The 21,483-nt window shown below is 31.5% G+C and overlaps 1 protein-coding gene across 1 annotated transcript in view; it reads left to right on the plus strand.

The window, feature by feature from the left end:
- LOC145297508 (ras GTPase-activating protein 3-like) overlaps positions 1–21,483 on the plus strand; it is a 471,570-nt gene that overhangs the window by 407,304 nt on the left and 42,783 nt on the right. Inside the window, exons 15-18 of the mRNA XM_080143408.1 lie at positions 5,496–5,602; positions 14,321–14,398; positions 17,063–17,146; positions 20,955–21,028. Coding sequence (XP_079999534.1) covers positions 5,496–5,602; positions 14,321–14,398; positions 17,063–17,146; positions 20,955–21,028 — 343 coding nt within the window. The remainder of the gene's footprint in view (positions 1–5,495; positions 5,603–14,320; positions 14,399–17,062; positions 17,147–20,954; positions 21,029–21,483) is intronic.

The raw sequence follows: 21,483 nt of genomic DNA on the forward strand, positions 1-21,483 counted from the left end.
ATCCAATGGAATTGTTGTGGATTGAAAGCAAATTACAATGAAATTCTATTGTTGCAAAACAAATTTAATCCTTTGGTTATTTGTCTCCAAGAAACTTTCCTTAAGAATGAGGACAATTTGAATATAAAACACTATCAACAATATAACTACATTCATAATACAGGACTTAGAGCCTCTGGTGGTGTATCAGTATTCATTAAAAATAACATACTCCAGAGCCAAATTGAATTAAAAACAAATTTGCAAGCGGTTGCCATAAGATCAACTTTACACAAACCGATAAGCATTTGTTATTTATGCATACCTCCACATGAACAAATAGATGAAAATGAATTGGAGAACTTAATAGAGAAAATATCCAAATCTTTTATTTTCCTAGGGGACTTAAATAGTCACAACACCTTATGAGGATGCAAGGAAACAGATAGAAAGGGAAAGAAAATTGAAAATCTAATAAATAAAAATAATCTATGCTTGTTCAACCAAAAAGAAGCCACTCACATCAATCCAACAAATGGATCACTTAGTTTGCTTGATTTAACTATATGTGACCCTTCCACATTTTTCTTGGAGCGTATTCGATGCTGCCTGTGGTAGCGATCACTACCCAATCATTCTCAAAAGCCATGAAAAATTATTTGAACATCCACTAAGATGGAAACTTAACAAAGCCAACTGGGAAAAATTCAAGAATCTCAGAACAATTGACAGAAAACAACATTGATACAATCGAAACATTTACACAAACATTAATATTAATAGGAGACGAGTGCATTCCCAAAAACACTACTTCAGGAAAAAAGAATAGACCATGGTTTAACAAAGAATGTAAAGAATTAATAAATCTACAAAAAGCAGCATTAAGAAAATTTAATAAAGAACCAATAACAAGCAACTTAATTGAATACAAATTGCATAGAGCAAAATCACGCAGAATAATAAAGAAAGCCAAAAAAGAATACTGGCAAGAATATGTCAGCAAGATCAATGTTTCCACTAAACCAAAGACAGTTTGGGAAATGGTTAAAAAAAATTTATGGAAAACATAACCCGATACCAATTAAACATCTTTTTACTGAAAATACCAAAATAACAGAAACAAAGGCTATAGCGAACAAACTAGCCAAAACATTTTCAGAGAACTCTTCTTCAAAAAACTATAACAAAGAATTCCAAACCATCAAAAAAAAATATCGAAAAGTACAAGCTAAACTTGAATTCCAAAAACTTTGAAGAATATGATAAACCATTTTCAACAAGAGAATTGTAAAATTCCATAAACAAATCACACAACACAGCCGTAGGACCAGATGAGGTCGACTATAGTTTTTTGAAAATACTTCCAAAAACTTCATTGGAACTTTTACTAAAAATCTACAATGACATCTGGATTAAAAAAAAGTTCCCAGAATATTGGAAACATACAAAGATTATTCCAATACCAAAACCAGGAAAAGATTCTTCAGATCCTGGAAATTATTGACCAATTTCACTAACAAGTTGTATGTGCAAAACATTAGAGTGAATGGTAAATCATTGCCTGATTTGGTATTTAGAAACAAACTAATAACCAATGCACAGTGTGGTTATCGTAAAAATCGTGGATGTCTTGACCATTTGGTCAACTTAGAATGCTGTGTCAGAGAAACCTTCATAAGAGTGGAACATGCCACAACTGTCTTTTTCGATCTAGAAAAAGCTTATGATACTACCTGGAAATTCGGAATTATGAAAGATGTATTCGATTTTGGACTTAAAGGTAGACTTCCCAAATTTATTCAAAACTTTTAATGAACAGAACCTTCAAGGTGCGCATAGGGTCTACTCTAAACGATATAAATAAACAGGAAGAAGGTGTGCCACACAACAACCCTATTTAATATTTAATATTAAAATCAATAACATAGTAAAGGAACTTACTCCTGACATAAATAGAACATTGTACGTGGATGATTGCTCTATAAGTTATCGTTCCAAGCACAGCCATACTATTGAAAGAAAATTGCAACATAGTATAAACAAAATGAATAAATGGGCAAAAGAAAATGGTTTTAAATTTTCAAAAAATAAAACTAAATGCATTCATTTTTGCAATCAACACAAATTACACAATGATCCCAAATTACAACTCTATGGAGAAGATATCCCTTTGTTGATGAATATAAGTTTTTAGGAATGGCTTTTGATAAAAAACTAAATTTTATTCCCCACATAAACTATGTTAAAAAAATGTAATAAAGCACTACAACTTCTGCGTGTTGTGGCCCATACAAACTGGGGAGCTGACAGGCAAACCTTGTTAAACCTGTACAGATCCCTAATTCGATCAAAAATTGACTATGGCAGCTATATATACCAAGCAGCAAGAAAATCTTACATTAAAATTTTAAATCCCATTTACCATACAGGACTGAGACTTGCACTGGGAGCTTTCAGAACATCCCTAGTAGAAAGTTTGTATGCCGAACCAAATGAGCCTCCACCTAACCTCAGATATAACAAGTTAGCATTGTTATACAAAATTGAAGGCAGATCCCAACAATCCTGCGCACGACTGCACGTTTTATCCCAAGTATAAGCATTTATTTCAACAAAAAGAAAAAGCCATCAAAACATTTAGCCTACGAATGGAACCCATTATTGAAGAAGCACAGATCCCGATAACAAAAATTCACAAAACGTTTACTTCAAAAATACCTCCTTGGAACATTATAGTACCAAAAGTCTTAGCAAACACTGCAAGGGAAAAACTCACCCTCTTGTTTATCAAGAAGAATTTGAACAAATCAAATACAATTATCCTAAACATGCATACATCTTTACGGATGGCCCAAAACAGGTTGATGCAATAGGCAGCGCAGCTGTATATAATAAAAAAATATTTTAAAAACATCTCTTGAAAGAAACCTCAATCTTTAATGCAGAGGTTTGTGCAATAGATTTGGCACCTGATTTCATCTCCAGGGATGACAAAATAAAATATATAATTTTCTCTGACTCGCTATCAGCTATAGCAGCAATAAAAACACAAAAGTCTAAAAACCCGTTGTTAGTAAAATTACAGGCTAGAATAAGCAAATTTTTAAAAATAAAAGAAATTGTGCTTTGCTGGATACCTAGCCACATCGGTATCAGAGAAAACGAATTGGTAGACACGGCAGCAAAGGCTTCTCTAAATGAAAATCAAGATGAAAACTTTAAAGTCCCCTGTACGGATTAAAAAAAAAATATAAATGAATGCATTAAAAAACAATGGCAAATTTATTGGAATGGTTACACTAACAATAAACTATATGCCATTAAACCAACAATTGGTAACTGGGAACAACATTCCAGGAAAAATAGAAAGGAAGAGGTTGTATTAACGAGATTGCGTATAGGTCACACATACATAACGCAATCATATTTACTTAAAGGAGAAAACGCCAATGTGTATTGCATGTCAGGTTCCGCTGACAACAAACATTTTCTTATTGAATGCATTGATTTTCTGCCTATAATACGAAAATATTACAAAGACAGAAATATAAAAGAACTTTTCAAAAACAAAGAAGTCGAACACATAATCGATTACCTTAAAGAAATTGGTATATATACAAAAATATAGATTTTCATATACGTGTGAATAAGCAAGACAATACAAATCAATACGAATTAGTATTTCTAAACTAATCCTTTGCACTTTTAGCATACATAAGTATAATTAAATAAAATTTTACTTTCTTATACAAATTAACACAAATGCAACTACACCTTAGTAATAAATATTTACTAATACAAATTTAACACACGTAATGCAAATTTATTTTAAATATTTTTATGCAAATATAACACTTTCACACAAATTTACACAAACGCAACTACACCTAAGTAGCAAATATTTATCATTACAAATTTACACAAACGCAACTACACCTAAGTAGCAAATATTTATCATCACAAATTTGCACACACGCAACTACACCTAAGTAGCAAATATTTATCATCACAAATTTACACACACACAACGCAAATTCATATTAAATTGTTTTATTGCAAATTTACTTGCATTTCAATACATTTCATGCATTTAATTTAAATTTTGTATTAAAACGTTTACAAATCTAATTAAATTTTAATGCAAACTATATTTCAATTATAAATATATTTAATCATATATTTTTGTTTATAAATAAAAAAAAATATAACACTAAACCACAATTCGGCATAAAATAACCCAACAAGGGTGGACATGCCGTTAAACACACAAAAAAAAAAATTCTCTCTTTTCTCTCCTCCTCTCTTTTTCCTCTCTTTCTCTTCCACTCTCTTTTCCCTCCCTTTCTCTCACCCTCTCTTTTTCCTCCCTTCTTTCTCTCCTTTTCCCTCTCTTTCTCTCACTCTTTCCCCTTCCTCTTTTCCTTTCATATCTTCCTTACTTTCCCTACCTCCCTCTCTTTCTGTCTGTCTCTCCCTCTCTTTCTGTCTGTCCGTCCTTCCAGAGATGCATCATTGAATTCTTTCATGCAAAAGAAATTGAACCGATCAACATTCACCGGTGCCTGTTAAACATTTACAAAGCCAATGCAGTTGATGTCAGCACAGTTAGATGTTAGTTAGCTTCGATTTCAAAATGTGAGTGACAGGTGTGAGTGACAAAGCAGGTTCTTTTACAATCAAGACATCAAAAGTGCACTGAGAAAGGTGGTGATTAAAAAAAAAAAAAAAAAAAATTCTGGAGCGCAAAAGGTTGTTTGTTTTAATGTACCACTCCCGTTTTCCTAGCTCTTCAATGATTTAATTTTTGAGTAAAAAAAATAGGAAGCATTTTGCAATGACCCTTGTATATTAAATATTTGAAAATATTAAAACTTGAAACATAAAAAACTTTGACTAACATAACTAGATCTTCTATTAAATAGCCTGAAAATAGGTTGACATGCTGTAAAACAAAATCCTTAAGTTATAATCAGCTGACATACTTTCTAATTTTTGGCGTAGTGCTATTGGAAGCATTGACAAGGCAAATCAGTTCCTTTGCATTTCTTCTGTCATGCTTATAAATTAATTTTATTTTTATAAATTTCATAAACATATATTTATTCAAAGAAAAAACTTTCATTTTTATAATTTCATAAACATATTTCTTGTAAAATTTTAAATAAAATAAAAACATTTTTTTTTAATTTTGTTATCAAACGTGCAAATAAAGACTGTTATTTTTATTTGTATAAATTTGTTAATGTTTTTTGTATACTTTTCACTAATGTCCTTTTTTCTATTTTATTTCAATAAATTGCTTCACAATAGAAATACTGAAGAACAATAAAAATAAAGGAACTAGTTCACCTTGTCTCTGCTTCCGGTAGCACTATGCCAGAAATTAGGGAATACGTTATCTGACTATAACCAAATATTAAATTAAAATTGATGTTTTGAAAATATCTTAGAATAAGATTTTCAAAAATAAGAAGAATGTAACTTTAAAAATGTTTCGTTTCTTTTTAATATTTCAGATAATAGAGAAGTTCGGTACCAGGTGGTTAGTGGCTTTGTCTTCCTTCGTTTTTTTGCACCTGCCATTTTGGGACCCAAACTCTTTGATCTGCGGAACAGCACTCAGGTAAAATATTTTCTAAAATCACACCATCACCAATGAAATATACCATTACCTATGTTTAGGTCCTGGATATGACCTAAAACTATATCCGATGGTGAGGGCCCCCACCTTGCGGGACTTGGGGAGTGTGGAGCCACCCTTTAATTGCCATTACTCTCAGGAGTGGTAGTACCTGTTAGGGTCCCAACTATGGGTTAAATAGAATCTGACTTAAAAAAAATATATACTCCATTAAAAATCGTTCCTCAAAATAACTAGATTCGGCATTAAATAACCTGAAAAAGGTTGATATGCCGTAAAACAAAAACAACCAACCAACCTATGTTTATGCACTTAGACCCATCATGTTGTAGCAAAGTATGTCATAAGGAATATAGGACAAGTAATAACTCCACTCCTTCATTTTAACAATGGCATTTATTTCCGGGTACTTTATAAGAGTTATGTCTCTTTATCACAAAACTACCTGATGTTTTCCATATAAAAATATCTGGTAGTTTTGTGATAAAGGGACGTAACTCTTGTATCCACAATATCGGAAATTTAAAAGTAAGACAAACCAATCTATAATGAGGAAAATAATATTTGATTGTGTTTGGTTGGCCAAATATAAGTTGGTCAGGGAATGTAAGTATGATTGTCGAGAGACATATTGTTTTGTATTTGTATGAAAATGACTTTTCCTGTTGTCAATTAAGTTTTTGGTTTATTATATCATTGTTTATGTATCAAATTTTGTTTTGAAAACTTGAATTTTGTCTGGGGAAATGCTTGAAAAAATTTTAAAAGTCCTTGAAAATCTGTAGGAACCCTGTTCTCTTTCTTTTTACTTACGGTGATTTCAGTTCGCATTCAGCTCGGCATTTGCATACAGTAATACATAAATTTCTTTTGAACAATGATAAAAAATTTTAAAAAATATTTCTAAATGTATAAGAAATTTCAATGATTGTCCAGAATCCCCACCACGACCATAAAAAAAAAATCTGTGTGATGTACATATTTTTGAATAAGAAAATCAAATTTTTGCCTAAATGAACAGTGACGATATTAAAACGTGTGAAAGAACAAGTAATTTAAACTTGCAAAGTTTCAAAATGCCATTCTTAAGATGCGTAAGGAAGGCATTGGAAAAAAAAAAATTGCTTAAAATGAATTTGTTTCTGATATTTTCTTCTCATTATGTATACTATAGAGTTCATTTTTGTTTTTTCACAAAAAGGAAGTTATTAGCAAGCGCCAATATTTATTTAATGGATATCTTTCAAAGAAAAATACATTCAATAATCGGTTAAATTTGAAAAAGAACTTGACAAAATTAAAAAACATTGTTGAACACATCCCGTTTACCATATTTCTGCAAATTTTAGTCAATTAAAAAGTTCTTGTCCAGAATTTTCCCAATATTAAAAAACAAAAAAATAAAGAAAAATCAGTATGATGTATATACCTGTGATGAAATGAAAATATCATATTCTAAAAATCATGTAAATTTATCAAGTAGAAAAGTGCCAAAACGCTGAGCCAATGAAATCGCAGGTAGACATCTTTGAAAAAAAATATATATAAAAAATAAACATTTTGTTTGCTATCATTTGTTTGTTATCATTTGTTCGTTATTTTATAAAACTGACCTTATAATAAGTTTTTTCTTTTTTTCTTGATTTGAATTTTATTTTTACAATTTCGTAAAAATTGTATTTGCCTTGTAACAATAAAAAAAATATTGTCTTCATTTTTCAATTAATTTTTCATTGGATCATTTTTGGATTAATAAAAATAATATATTTTTTATTAAATAAAAAATTGGCTGGCTTTTGTGTAAAAAAAAAAAAAAAAAAAAAAAAAAAAAACTCACAAAACTTTCATTCGACATCTTCCGGCATTTTTAGTATAAACTGCCTCTTGGAAACAAACTTTGTTCATGGAATTTCTGTTTAGTCTTAGGTAATCAGAGAAAGTAAATTTGTTTACAGCAGCTGTAGCTAGATGATGTTTGTGAATCTTTTATGGTCATGGACCATAGAAAATCTGGGTGCCCGGTGTTCCCCGTATGTGTGGAGATGTCTGTAATAGTGTTGGCTGATCAAAAAAAAATAAATAAATAAATAAAAAAAAATAGTAGTAGGCAGGCTCAAACCCATAACACGCAGGAGAAAGAGAAGGCGAAAAAAACCAATCAATCAGTCTTCTCGATGTGCCCACCATGATTATGACATCACAGGCGGTTGAAATAATGTCCTTTATGCGAAGTTTGAATGACTTGCAAAAATGTCGACGAAAAAGTGACCATTCCTTGTAAAAAGCAGCCCAGTTAACAGTGAAAGAATTAATGTTTTTGGTCAATTTTTCAATATTTGCCGTATGAGACATCGAGCTTTAAAATGATACCGATTTTGTCGCAGTCCGACGCGTCTGTCGAAAGATTTTTGCCGGACATACAAAAACACACACCTACACACAGTTTCACTTTTATATATATAAACTAGCAGGGGGTACCTGGCGTTGCCCAGGTGTTTGGAGGTGTGTGTGGTTTTGGGTAAATCAAAACACCCAGGTGTTTGTGTCGAGGGGGGGGGGTAAAATAAAAAAAAGTTTTGGTAGATAAGTATGAAGGAAGGATCCAGCCCGAACTCTTGAGGCAAAGTTGGAAATTGAAGTGTGAAAAAAAACGTGCGACGTTAACCACTGGGCCACCACGAAATAATAACGGAAACATGTTTGAATTAATTTAAGTATTAAGAATTGGCAGGTGCCCGTACTTAATGACTTAATGAGGTCAACTTTCACTGCGGGGCAGTATTTTATTTACTGCGGAACACTTTCCTTATTTTTTTTTTTTTGTTTTTGTTTCCCCAAAATGTTAGCAGCTCCCCATAAAAAGGGGATTATCCAAATTGAATAGACTCCACATTGATCAAAGCTGATTGCTTTTAGACGTTTCCGGCGCCGGAAGAATGCCGCCAGAATTAGTTTCACTTTTATTATACAAAAAAGCCTAATGCACATGCGGCGATCGAAAAATATTGAATATTTATTTTTTAAAAGTCGAGCAAATTAGATAGACAGGCGACCCCTGTTAACTCGTAGGTATTATCATTTAGACGTGATATAAAAAGTTTAAGAAGTTGTGAGCCGACCGATCGCTTCTCGGAAAAAAGCCTTTCTCGGACATACACAAAAAGTGAACATACATACACAATTTTCGCTTTTATATATATATAGATGTAGTAGTATAAAATATGTGGTAACATATGTTGTAATTATAAAAAGTACTATTATATAATATGTTGTAATATAAAATATGTAGTAACATATATGTAGTAATATAAAACATATATAGTAATATATAATAATATAATATATAACAATATATAATATGTAGAAATATATAATATGTAAAAAATATGTAGTAATATATAATATGCAGTCATATATAATACTAGCGGGGGGTACCCGGCGTTGCCCGGGTGTTTGTAGGTGTGTGTATGGTGGGGGGTAAGTAATAACCCTGTTAAAAAAATCGGAAAAACCAAAACAAAAAAAAACAGCGAAAAAAAATCAGAAAAAAAATGTGCAATTTTAAGATAACAGCGATGTGTGTAGGGGTGGAGTGGGGTGTTTAGAGGTGTAAAAGAAAAAATATTTTTTGTCGGAAGGTGGGTTTGAACCCGAAGCCTCGAGGATAAGGCGGGAAAAAAAAGCTTAACGTATTATGCGTATGCCAAAGAGACAAACAACTAAGTAGTGACAAAATGAAACGTTTAAAAAAACAGCACGTTAAACTAACATGAATGTTTTCTAGGTCAAACATGACGTCATGGTCGCAGTAGTCGTGGAAAAGGCAAAATGGAGGAAGGATTTTTTGCTACACTCTCCCTGTACAAAACTGATGATTCTAGGGTGAAGGAATTAATGTTTTGGGCCATTTCTTTCGATATTTGTCGGACGAAGGTTCGAACTTAAAAATGATACCTATCTAGCGAAAATCCGTGGCCTGTGTCGAAAGTTTTTGCGAGACATACAAACATACATACATACATTTTCACTTTTATATATATAGACTAGCGGGGCTACTCGGCGTTGCTCGGGTGTTTGGAGGTGTGTGTGCTCTTAAATCCCCATAAAAAAGTTTGGGTAGTTAATTAGGATCGAACCTGAAGCCCTGAGGCGCAGTTGGAAAAAAAAAGTGAGGCGTTAACCACAAGCAAGAAAGTATAAGTGAAAGACGTTTGAATTTATTTAAGTAGAATTAACAGGTGCCCACTTAATGAGGTCAAATAGAAGTCGCGGAGTTAAGATTTACGACGACGTAAGCAATGGCTATTCAGCAGTTAACATTTTCTGCAGGACAGTTTTTAATGAGGTGAAAACCCAACTTTGGGGAGGAAAACCAGCTCCCCCGTTTATTAGAGGAGTGTTGTGCAAATGAAAGCAATCGTCTGATATGAAAGTGAAAAGCCGACATTGACCAAGCATTTACATCGCTTTCTGGAGACCACCTGGCCCATTCGAAGCAAGTTTCACTTTTTTTATACCGAATGGCAAAAGAAACACGCAGCGATTTAAAAATCTGGAAAAAATGGCGTTTAAAAGTCAGGCAAATTAAATACGCACGCGACCCCCATTGTTAAGTCGCACATATTATTATCTAGACAGCATATAAAAAGTTTTAAGAATGAGCGAGCCTATCGAGCGCTCCCCTGAAAAAAGCCTTTTGCAGACATACAGAAAAAGTACACACACATACACACACACACATTTTCTTTTATATATATATATAGACTAACGGGGGGTACCCGGTGTTGCCCGGGTATTTGGAGGTGTGTGTGGTTTTGGGTAAATCAAAACACCCGGGTGTTTGTGTAAATAAATAATAAAAATATGTTTTGGTAGGTAAGTATGAGGCTCGAACCCGAACCCTTGAGGCAAAGTTGGAAATTAAAGTGTGAAAAAACGTGCCACGTTAACCACTGGGCCACCACAAAATACTAACAGAAACGCGTTTGAATTTATTTAATTATTAAAAATTGGCAGGTGCATGTTTTAATGACTTAATGAGGTCAACTTTGACTGCGGAGTAGTATTTTATTTTGTGCGGGAACGCTTTTTTTATTTTTATTTTCCCAAGATGCTGGGGGGAGGGCAACTCCCCATAACAAGGGGATTGTCTAAATTGAATAGCAATTGTCTGATATAAGGAAAATTTCCACATTGATCAAAGCTGATTGCTTTCGGACATTTCCGGCGATCGCGACCGGAAAAATACAGCCAGGATTAGTGTCGATTTTATTATACGAAAAAGCCTAATCCACATGCAGCGAGCGAAAAATGTTGAATATTTATTTTTTCAGAGTCAAGCAAATTAAATAGACAGGCGACCTCTTTTGTTAACTCGTAAATATTATGATTTATATGTGATATAAAAAGTTTTAAGAAGTTGTGAGCCGACCGACCGCGTCTCGGAAAAAAGCCTTTCTTGGACATACACAAAAGGCGAACATACGTGCACACATTTTCGCTTTTATATATATAGATTAGATATACACATGAAACTATGGTCCTCTTCAAAGTAATCTTCTCCGGCTGCAATGCACTTTTACCATTCCAACAACTTCTGGAAGATTCCATGGAAGTCCTCTTGTGTGAGCATGTCGATGACCCTTGTCATAGCCTCTTCTTCATGGTTACTTCCAGTGGCCGAGGGTTAATCCTTTTACCACCTCTGGTAATGGGTATATTTCTATGCGTGGTGTAGCAATCGGTCTCCAAAGATTAACAGGGGCACCACGTGAAGGTTGCTACTTGCCATAAAATTGATGTAGAGCTGAACAAGGCATACCGAACCATAACTGGTGCCCTAAGACCAACTCCCTTGCCAGCTCTATACTGCCTAACTGGTATTCCACCACCACGTATCAGGCGAGATGTCATCACCAGAATAGAATGGTACAAACAGCTTAACGACCACAGGCACTCAAGGTTTGGCCACCAATCAGTGAGACGAAGACTAAAATCTCGCAGTAGCTTCATCAATATAGAGGAAATCGATCCCAGGCAAGCTGCCTCCTATAGGATGGAACGATGGCGAGACTATAACAGCAGGAATAAAAATGAAGCACTACCAGACCCAAAAGAAACATCCCCAGGGTTCAAACCTTGGTAGAAAAAACTGGGTGACTCTAAATAGAGCCAAAGAAGGCAAAACAAAAGACAATCTCCACAAGTGGGGCCTAGACATCTCACCTTTATGTCCATGTGGAGAGGTACAAACGATGCACCACCTTAGTGAAAACTGCCGATTGGGTCCTCATTGCTCAAACCAAGACCTTAAGGAGGCAAACAGCACCGCCATGCGATGGGTTAATTTCTATTGCGATAAGATATGATGATGATGGTGATAGCCTCTTCTCATTTGTCTCATGACGACAGTTTTTAAGGTTTTCATTGAGCTTAGGAAATAACCAAAAGTCACAGGGATCATCGTCTGGACTATAGGGAGGGTGAGAAAGTGTCTTGATGCTCATTTTGGTCAGTTAGTCTTTGACAAGGATGGAGTTTACTGCCCTGAGAATATTTTAAAAGAAAATAAATAATATAAAACTAAGTAATTTAAATATAAAATTTTTTTTTTTTTTAAATAATATAAATGAAAATCATGTCATTCTTCATCAGTATTAATATTGATGTTATTGATACGTAAGAGTGCATGCATAATAATAATACAAATAATAACCTTAATAAACACCAATGGTCTTTGCTAGCAAGAAATTAATTGTAAACAGCTGTTGCGATGATGCACAGTTATTTACAAAGGTTATCGAAAGAGGTTGAGAGTAGTTGAAATCTGGGGAGACTTGTTGTTACTCAGATTCCATAGAACACCACCAGTTACTAATCTCTGATGATGACCTGTGTGAGAACCCCTAGTGAGCACAAACAATAATAATACAAATAATAATGAAGACCTTTGGTTGTTGTCGGTGAGAAATCAATAGTAAGTGGCTGTTGCGATAATGAAAATTCATTTGTAAAGTTTATCAGAAGAGGTGGAGGGTACATAAGATCTGGGGAGACTTGTCACTCAACCTCCAGGGAACACTACCATTTATTATCAGGGAGTCATCTCTGACGATGACCTGTGTAAGAACAAACAATAATAATAATAATTATTATAACCACACGTGTATTTACACTGAATTCAACAGAAAAAATAAGACTCCGTTTTATTTTTATATTTTCTCATCTATATAATTTCTTTTTAATCTAACAAGTTACAGTTAAAAAAAAAATTTTTTTTTAAACATGAATTCTAAACATAGTGTAAATTTTGTATTTTGAAGTGTGTTGTCAACTATAAAAAAATGTCAATTTTATACAGTTGTTTTCCAAGAATCAACTATCATTTTTTAATAGTTAATTCTAACACAATGTTTAAATGTACATTTCTATTTTTTTTTTTTCATGTTTTTCTTCAATAAAAATTCAATAGTTGATATAAAAATGAAAAGAACTATTTCAATTGGCAAATCAATTTCTATCAGTTGAATTCAGTGTAAACATATGCATGTTTTTTTTTTCTCTAAACAAATGTGTAATTATTTTTAAACGCACATGTAGTTATCATTAATGTACCATACATGTTTTCAAATATCAAACACAATATTATAAATCAACTTTAACTAATTCTTCTTTAATCGAATTTAATCAATAAAATTTGCATTTCATTGAACATTTTAAACGTGTTATCTTGTATATAAATTGTTTGTTGCAATGTTTTTTACATTTTTTTTATATACATAATATAGGAGGTTCAAACCTGACTTTTCCGATTAGGTTACAACTTTATGGATTTATTGGGTTTTGCTAAAAGTCAAGTAGCATGCGATCATATTTTGCAAATTGGTTTTCAAAAGCAAAATAGGGAAAATATAAAAATCTGTAAAAAAAAAAAAAAAATGATTTGATGTGTGGTAAAGTGTTGAAATAAAATGAAAGCTTTATAGTGTGAACTAAAAAAAATTGAAAATGGAATTATTGTGTATTGTAATCAAAATCTTTATATATATATATATATATATATATATATATATATATATATATATATATATATATGTGTGTGTGTGTGTTATAAATATATACTTTTATATATTCCATAAATTTTTCAAATTGCAATCGAACTCTCTCTCTCTCTCTCTATATATATATATATATATATATATATATATATATATATATATATGTATATATATATATATGTGTGTGTGTGTGTGTGCGCGCGCTATTAAGAAATATATTCTTTTAAGGTATATATTCTATGTTTTCAAATTGTAACAATTAAGCTCAATAACAATGAATTTTCACTTTCAGAGCATATATATCATTAGTTATCATTCCATAATCATAAGATGTATTTAATTCACATTCATAATATTTTATTCATATTTTTATGAAGTATGTTTTAACGTGTTTCATTGAATAAGCAAACAACTCATCAGAGACAAATGTTTGTTCCTCAGAAAACTGTTTTTTATCTATATTTTGCATCATATAGCCGCATGCACAGTGAACGGTTCTTTGGTGAGACATTATAAAATGATTCGCATAAGGAACTAGTTAAGTCTGTGTCACAATTAAACTAATCTTCAGTTTGGTTTTATTCATTTAATTTTTTTTTTTAACAATATTAATCATAAAAAAATTATTTTTTATAATTTTCAGGATGCCACAACAAATCGTGCTTTAACTCTAATCTCAAAGGCAATCCAGGGACTCGGTAATCTTGTCAGTTCTCGAACTGTAAGTACAAATCTATTCCCTTTGGTTATTGAAAGAATATCCCAAAAAGACAAAAAAAAAAAAGTGTACAGTAACTTTTTTTTTAAGGATTATAAAATCAGTGTTTTTTAGTCTGAAGAACATTCTTTCGCTTGTAGAAATCCATGGTTTTGTTTTGTGTTTCCTATTGAAAAACGTTGGTTAAATTAAATATAATTATTTCAAATGTGGAATATTATAAGAAGGCTATGACAATGCAGGGAACTGGGCGTTAAAATGATGTAACATTGTAACATATCGACAAATGAAACAAGGTTTTGTAGAGCTTACAAGACCCTCTCTCGTTTGTCTATTGTAAATTAACCTTTTCTCTATACACACAGGTATGACTTCCACTAAACAGAAAACAGAAGTAAAAATGAAAAAAGTTAAATAAAATATTTAACTTTACCAAAAATTTTATTAAAAGTTATGTTATATTTTAATAATGAGTTTAAATCTCATTTTGTTTATTATTCAAAATTTTAATGAAATTTTAATAAAATTTATTTTAATTTAATTTTAATGAAATTTTATTAAAAGTTATATGTTATATTTTAATGAGTTTAAATCTCATTTTGTTTATTCAAAATATTAAAATAATTGATTCAATTAAAAATTTTATTAGGGAATCAACTGCTATTTAAATATCATTTTATATATAAAATAAAGCAATTTTTTCCTGTACATTTATAATTAATAGGATTTTTTTTCCTACAAAGTACATAATTAAGTCTGTTTTATTAGTCATATAAGACAAATATAGATCCGTTTTTAAAACATACAAATTGTATACTTAATTGAATTTTTTTTTTTTATTTAATTAGTCATGTCGGAAGGTGGGAGAGACTTATCCTCACACACAAGTCCTTCCACTGATTTATAACATTAGAAACAAATTTAATAATCTATAATTCTTTTAAGATTCATTAGTATTAGTAATCATGTATCGCATGTTTTTATTTATTTCCTTTTGTCTTTTTATAAGCAGCTAACTCACATTTGAATTTAAATATAGAAAAAAGAAAGAAAGAATTTTAGAATTCTATGGCTGAATTCGTTAGTTTGTCATGCTTATAGAGGGTTTGAGTCCTGCTTTTGCCCTCAAATGAATTTAAATTTGAGTTTGAAACCTGAAACAGGTATAATACTTTTACTCTGCTTTTGCCTCCAAATGAACTTAAAACCCATTCAATCCCATGGTATCTACATTTTTTTTTTTATTGCGATGAAACTTTGTTTAATGACTAAAAATAAGTTTGACGGGATAAAGCTATTTTATGTAGAAAGTGAAATACTAACTTTTCTATAAATAATAGGACATTGGGTACATGTGACATAGAAATCAAGATGCAATACATTCAAGATAAAATCTACACATTATGATAAGGAGTTAATCAGTTCACACAAAGAGTTATATTGCACTTTAGGGAATAAATTAGTGGTTTACTATTACAAGACTCATTTATATAAGTTTATTGAACAAATAGAATTTTAGCAAATTTCACAAGAATTTTTAAGAGGGTTACAACAATTCTCAGAAAAGTTGATGAACATATATGAATTTTATTCTTTTTTCAGAGTAATTATGCAGTAAACATACTATTATATATTATAAATTTTAATATATGAAGTTAATAATGAATTTATTTGGCATCCTATTTATAGGTCTAGTGTGGTAAGCAGATTATTTAGTTTTACTTTTGTTTTTTATCCCAGGCGGTTCTAGGTAACCCTTCTAGTATTCAATATTACTAGCAGGACCTGTGGAAATTCTTCAGCGGACTCTTTCATATGTAATATATTGATGCTGGCATTCTGTGGATGTTCAACATAAATAGAGATGCCTTGATATTATTGTAGCTCTTTTGTTAAAACTGCAAAAGTATTTATCTAAGCTAGCAAGGATGTCCGGCATAGCCCGGTCGTAAAATATGCTTAAATATGATATTTTAATTTATGCAGATTTTGTATATATTATTATAAAGTCAATTTTCTATCGATTCTTATATATTATAAAGTTATGATTTCAAAAATAAAAAAAAATAGGTGCATCAGCTTGAATGAAAACTGAAACCAAAACTTACGAAGAAAAAAAAAACATATAACTTGAGTTCCTTCAACTATAACCGAAACCAAGACTTAGGAAGAATTCTTGGTAAAATTATTTATTAAAAAAATAGATTATTTGAATGCCATCAGCTATAATCAAAACTGAAACCAAGACTTATAAAAAATTCTTGGTAAAATTATTTATTACAAGAAATGAAGGTCATAACAAATGACAGTCATTCCGAAGAAAAAAAATGTAAGCGTGACACACAAAATAACACGCACGCTATCGTATTAATATATAGATACTTAATATTGAGAAGAAACCAGTAACTGATTATTAGAATAAATAATATTTAAATTTTCAAGTGTATAAGGAAAAGTGATTACATTAAAAGCAATAAAGCATCTCAATTATTGAAAATAGGTTGGAATTCTCAGATTGAACTACTTTACTAGAAAGTACAGTTAAGATAAATTATGTAGTACGAAAATGTCTATTAATAAAAAAATATTTTATTTGTAAAACGTATATGGATACACCATGTATTGCATGTTTTATGTGTTGCATTTTTTTTTTTTTTTTTCCAACAGCATTCATTTGGTTTAAAGGAAGATTATATGGTGCCATTGTTTCAAGCGTTGTCAGATGAGCAACATGTAGACCAAGTCAAAAAGGTAACACGTTTTACACTTACGTAAAAACTATGTAATTAGAATTATAAAAGTAAACATCTTTATAATTGAAACCTATCAAGATAATCAAAAGCTCAATGTATGATATCAAGGTTTCCCAAAGTGGGTGGTACTGCTGCCTTGGTGGGCGGTGCTTTGATATGGGGGAGGCAGTAATGCAAAAAAGGGTGGGTGGAGGGTTAACTACAATATATATACACACACACACACACACACACACACACACACACACACACATATAGAAAATAGGAAAACTTTTTTATGTTAAAGAATACACATGAAAGTATGTGTATGCGGATTATATATATATTGTGCGTGTGTGTTTTGTAAGAATGTGTGTGTGTGTGTGTATATATATATATATATATATTTTATACATACAAAAGGCTTCCTTCAGTCTTGACAGACTATGGATACCCACTGTAAGGGTGCCTACGCGTGAAATTTTTGTGGTAGGACTTGCGCAATCTCCAACCACACCTCTCCTGAGTCGACATTGTTGAATACCAGTGGCAAGTGGAGGTTCAGGATGACTGGAAACAATGCCGAGATAAGCGGAAAGCACATAAAGCATCTGGAATTCCTAAATGGTCACCCATCTGGTACTAGCGAGGCTCAATGTTGCTTAACTTTGGTAATCTGACGAGAACCGTGTGTCAACGTGATTATGTCGTACGTACATATATATATATATATATATAAATATATATATATATATATATATATATATATATAAATTGCACAAAATTTATTTCCATATGGTGTTGATGAACTTCAAAAGAAATCAACACTCCTACTGCAGCTTCTTTAGATATTGTGTTCCTACGCCTGTTCCTAATCTTGTAGTTCTCATCTTTTAATTACATCCAACCGGAACTGACCTGGTTCTGATAAAAGCAATTGTCGGTTCCTTTTTAATAGTCGAGCTTCTGTACTATATCATTGTTTAAAATTTTTTTTTTTTATATATATATTTTTTTTTTAATAATATTGTTGCTTTTATTTAAAAAAAAAAATGTTTCCATGTGTTTATGGAGTAGGAGGTGCTAGCAGTCTATTCTAGAGACCAAGCGGCGCCAGCCTGAAAAAGTTAGGGAAATCTTATACTAAATAGAGTAATTAAAGAAATAGAAAAATACAAAACGAAAATTAATAAAATACAATGTTTATTGATCCATCAAATTCAACCAAGGAATTATGATAATGAAAAATTTTAATCCATGAATTTTCAAAGATAAGCAATTTTCATCAGGATAAATATTATTATTAAAAAATAAATGTCTCACTGGTTAAAAAATAGATTTGAAAATATAAAAAATATTTCACTCCTTCTTTTATATAGATCGACAAATTAAAAAAAATCGAAGAGTGTCAAATAAAAGAACCTTAAAACCCATTTAAGATGTTGTCATCTCTTTTTCTTTTCTTTCTCCTATCAATTACCTTTCTGCGTTTGTGATGTTGTCTCCGATATAAAAACATATTTTTCTTAGCTTTTCTAAATATGGAGAAAGCATATAATTGATTAAAACATCAAGTGAAATGAATTACGTTTTTGACGCAAAGATTTTCTTCATATCTTTTTGCCATGTTTTCATATGTTTTAGATTTTGCGCACGTGTGCGTGCGTGAAATGTTTGAAACTGTCTCACTGTCGAGAGAGATGTGTGCAGAAGAGTAGACTTCGATTGTATGATCACGTTTAAAGATTAAATGAGCAATCTTGAGTTAATAGATGTATGAGATAGCAGTTTCAGTTCACAAGGGAAAATCAAAGGACACCATGGGAGGAAATGATAAAAATGGACATGAAGGATAAATAAAGACCTGGCCAGAAATAGATTACTTTAGAAGTTTTTTTCCCCACCCCAAAGATGGTGTATTTCCACTTGGAGGTAAGGAACTACTATTTGGAATCATGTCTAATACGAGATTGTTGGAAGTTAAGTAATGAGATGTTTGTTCACATTACATTTTAACTTCTGTGCACTAACACACTCAGAGAAGTAAGGAATAGGAAGGAAATTCCAAAGTCTGGCAGTCTGATGGAAGAAACTATTGGAGTAGAAAGCTTTCTAATATCTAGGAGCCCTTAACAGTGAAGGGGGCGATTTTGGTACTTGTTGAGTTAGTCAGGAGTATGTATATCAAGGTGGAGGGGGCTGCAAGTGCTAAGATTTCATCAAAGAACCTTCCATTAAAATACTTGTAAAACAGGTGCAGCGATGCAACATTGCAGTGATGGTACAGAGGTTGGAGCATAGACGATAGTGTGGACTTATTAGATTTGATACTCTTTTTTTTTTGGGAGAAGAAAAGATTGGCAGTGGATGCACCAGTCTCGGTGTGGCAACAATACACCATCCATGGTGGCGAATAATTTTCTAGCACAGTAGAGGGAGCCCACCTTCTTAAAGCTATCCAATGCATGCTAGTGTACAAAACTGATGTCAAACTGAATATGGTAATATTGGCGTCCTTTTTTTTAGTTTTTCGTTTCACTGTCTAAATAATTTGCAAACGAATGTCAAATTAAATAGTTTTTAAAATAGTTTTTGCTTGATTGAGTATAAAGAATGAAGAGTATTAGGAGTTTTCACATGAGAGATCTAAAAAAAAAAATAGTTTTATTTATTGAAAGTTATGTCTAAGAAAATGAGGGAGAAAAACTGGAACGATAATTTTTAAAAATTTTATTAGAAAACTTTTCTTTTTCTTTTTTTTTTGTATTAATGAGTCACGACTTATCCATGCTAAAAACATTCAAAGACAAAGGTTAATGAAATGGATAGATTGATGGTTGAATGATAAAACCTATGAACAGATTAAAAATCTCCATGTACAAAACAACAGTCAATGCAGAAAACGGCAATTCTTCCCCTTTTGTTAGAAACATTGTTAATGTAATGGGGTGACAGATAAACAAAATCAAAAGTTATGAAATTGCGGAAAGATTTGCTTTCTGCTTTTTTTTTTTTATTGTTGAAATGGAAATGTATTTTTTTTTTTTATTATTAATGTTGAAATGGAAATGTATTTTTTTTTCATTAATATTGAAATGGAAATGTATTTTTTTTTTTGTTTTTATTTTTCTCTTCCTGTTTTTTACCCATTAAATAATAAAATAAAAATTCCTCCTCAAAATTAAAAACCGTTTTGATCTAAATATTTTAAAATCTTATTGTAACAGAATAAAAACATTAAAATAAAAGTTTGAAAACCTTATTTTATAAAGTTAAATTAAGATTTTTTAAACGGAGTAATGCTGTATGTTTTTTTATTAAATGAGAAATCATTTTTTATTTATTCATTTTTTTTTTCTTTTAGATGGCATTCACCCTTATCATAGAAGAAAACTGTAAATGTTTATTTTTCCTTTTTTTTTTTTTTTTTTTTTTTTTTTTTTTTTTTTAAATTTTTGTTTTTTTTTTAAATTTGTTGATGTTTTTAAGTCCAAGGGTGGTGGCTCCTAAAAGAGATAAATTGTATGTGCGATCTTGTTGATGATAACATCAGATCTGATTTCGATACTGTCTGTGATTGGTGCAAAAACTGAATCAGAGTTAGTCGCATTATTTGAGAGCCTTATTTCATAAATTCGAACATGTTAGAAAACCAACTAATACTGCATTATTTTTATATGAAAAATAATTTTTCCTGAAACGCTCAATGGCATAAATCCTTATAGAAGAAAACTTTGTAAAAAATTTTTTCCTGATTTTATTTTAGACATAAAACAACTTTATATTTGTCATTGTTTTTTTTTTTTTTTTTTTTTTTTTTTTTCTAGTTCCTTGATGTCATTTCATCTGGTTCCAGAGTATCAGTGCAAGACATTGAAGCGCCAACCATTCTCAAAGAAGGGTAAGAATCCTCACTTTGGCACTAATACCCTCGGTAAAACATATATAGCCATCTCTCTTTCTTGGCCAAATTGGCTGTAGGTTAAATAGTAAACAAGACCTTTTCGCTTTAGCTGTCTTGATTATGAATATTAAACTCCATTTTAGATTTTTTTTTTTTTTTTTTTTTTACAAGGTGGTCACCACTTATCAAGGCCCGGAAGCCACTCAGGGATAAGGGTTATTGCATGTACAGTACGTTAGTGTGGAGATTTAATAAAGTGTCTACTTAAGGGGGCAGTTCATCAGGAATTTGTTTACATTGGACTTGAAGACATCTCGGTTGTAGTCAGGTGGGAAGCAGGCAGACAGAACAGAGTTCCACGATGCTTTTATCTCCCTCTCATGGCAGGAAGATATGACACAAGGGTCAGAAAGTGGGATCAAAGAGCCAGAAGGAACACTCTAGCCTGCAAA

This window comes from Euprymna scolopes, chromosome 18 (assembly GCF_053919585.1).
Source record: "Euprymna scolopes isolate OS-2025 chromosome 18, ASM5391958v1, whole genome shotgun sequence".
Classification (NCBI taxonomy): domain Eukaryota; kingdom Metazoa; phylum Mollusca; class Cephalopoda; order Sepiida; family Sepiolidae; genus Euprymna; species Euprymna scolopes.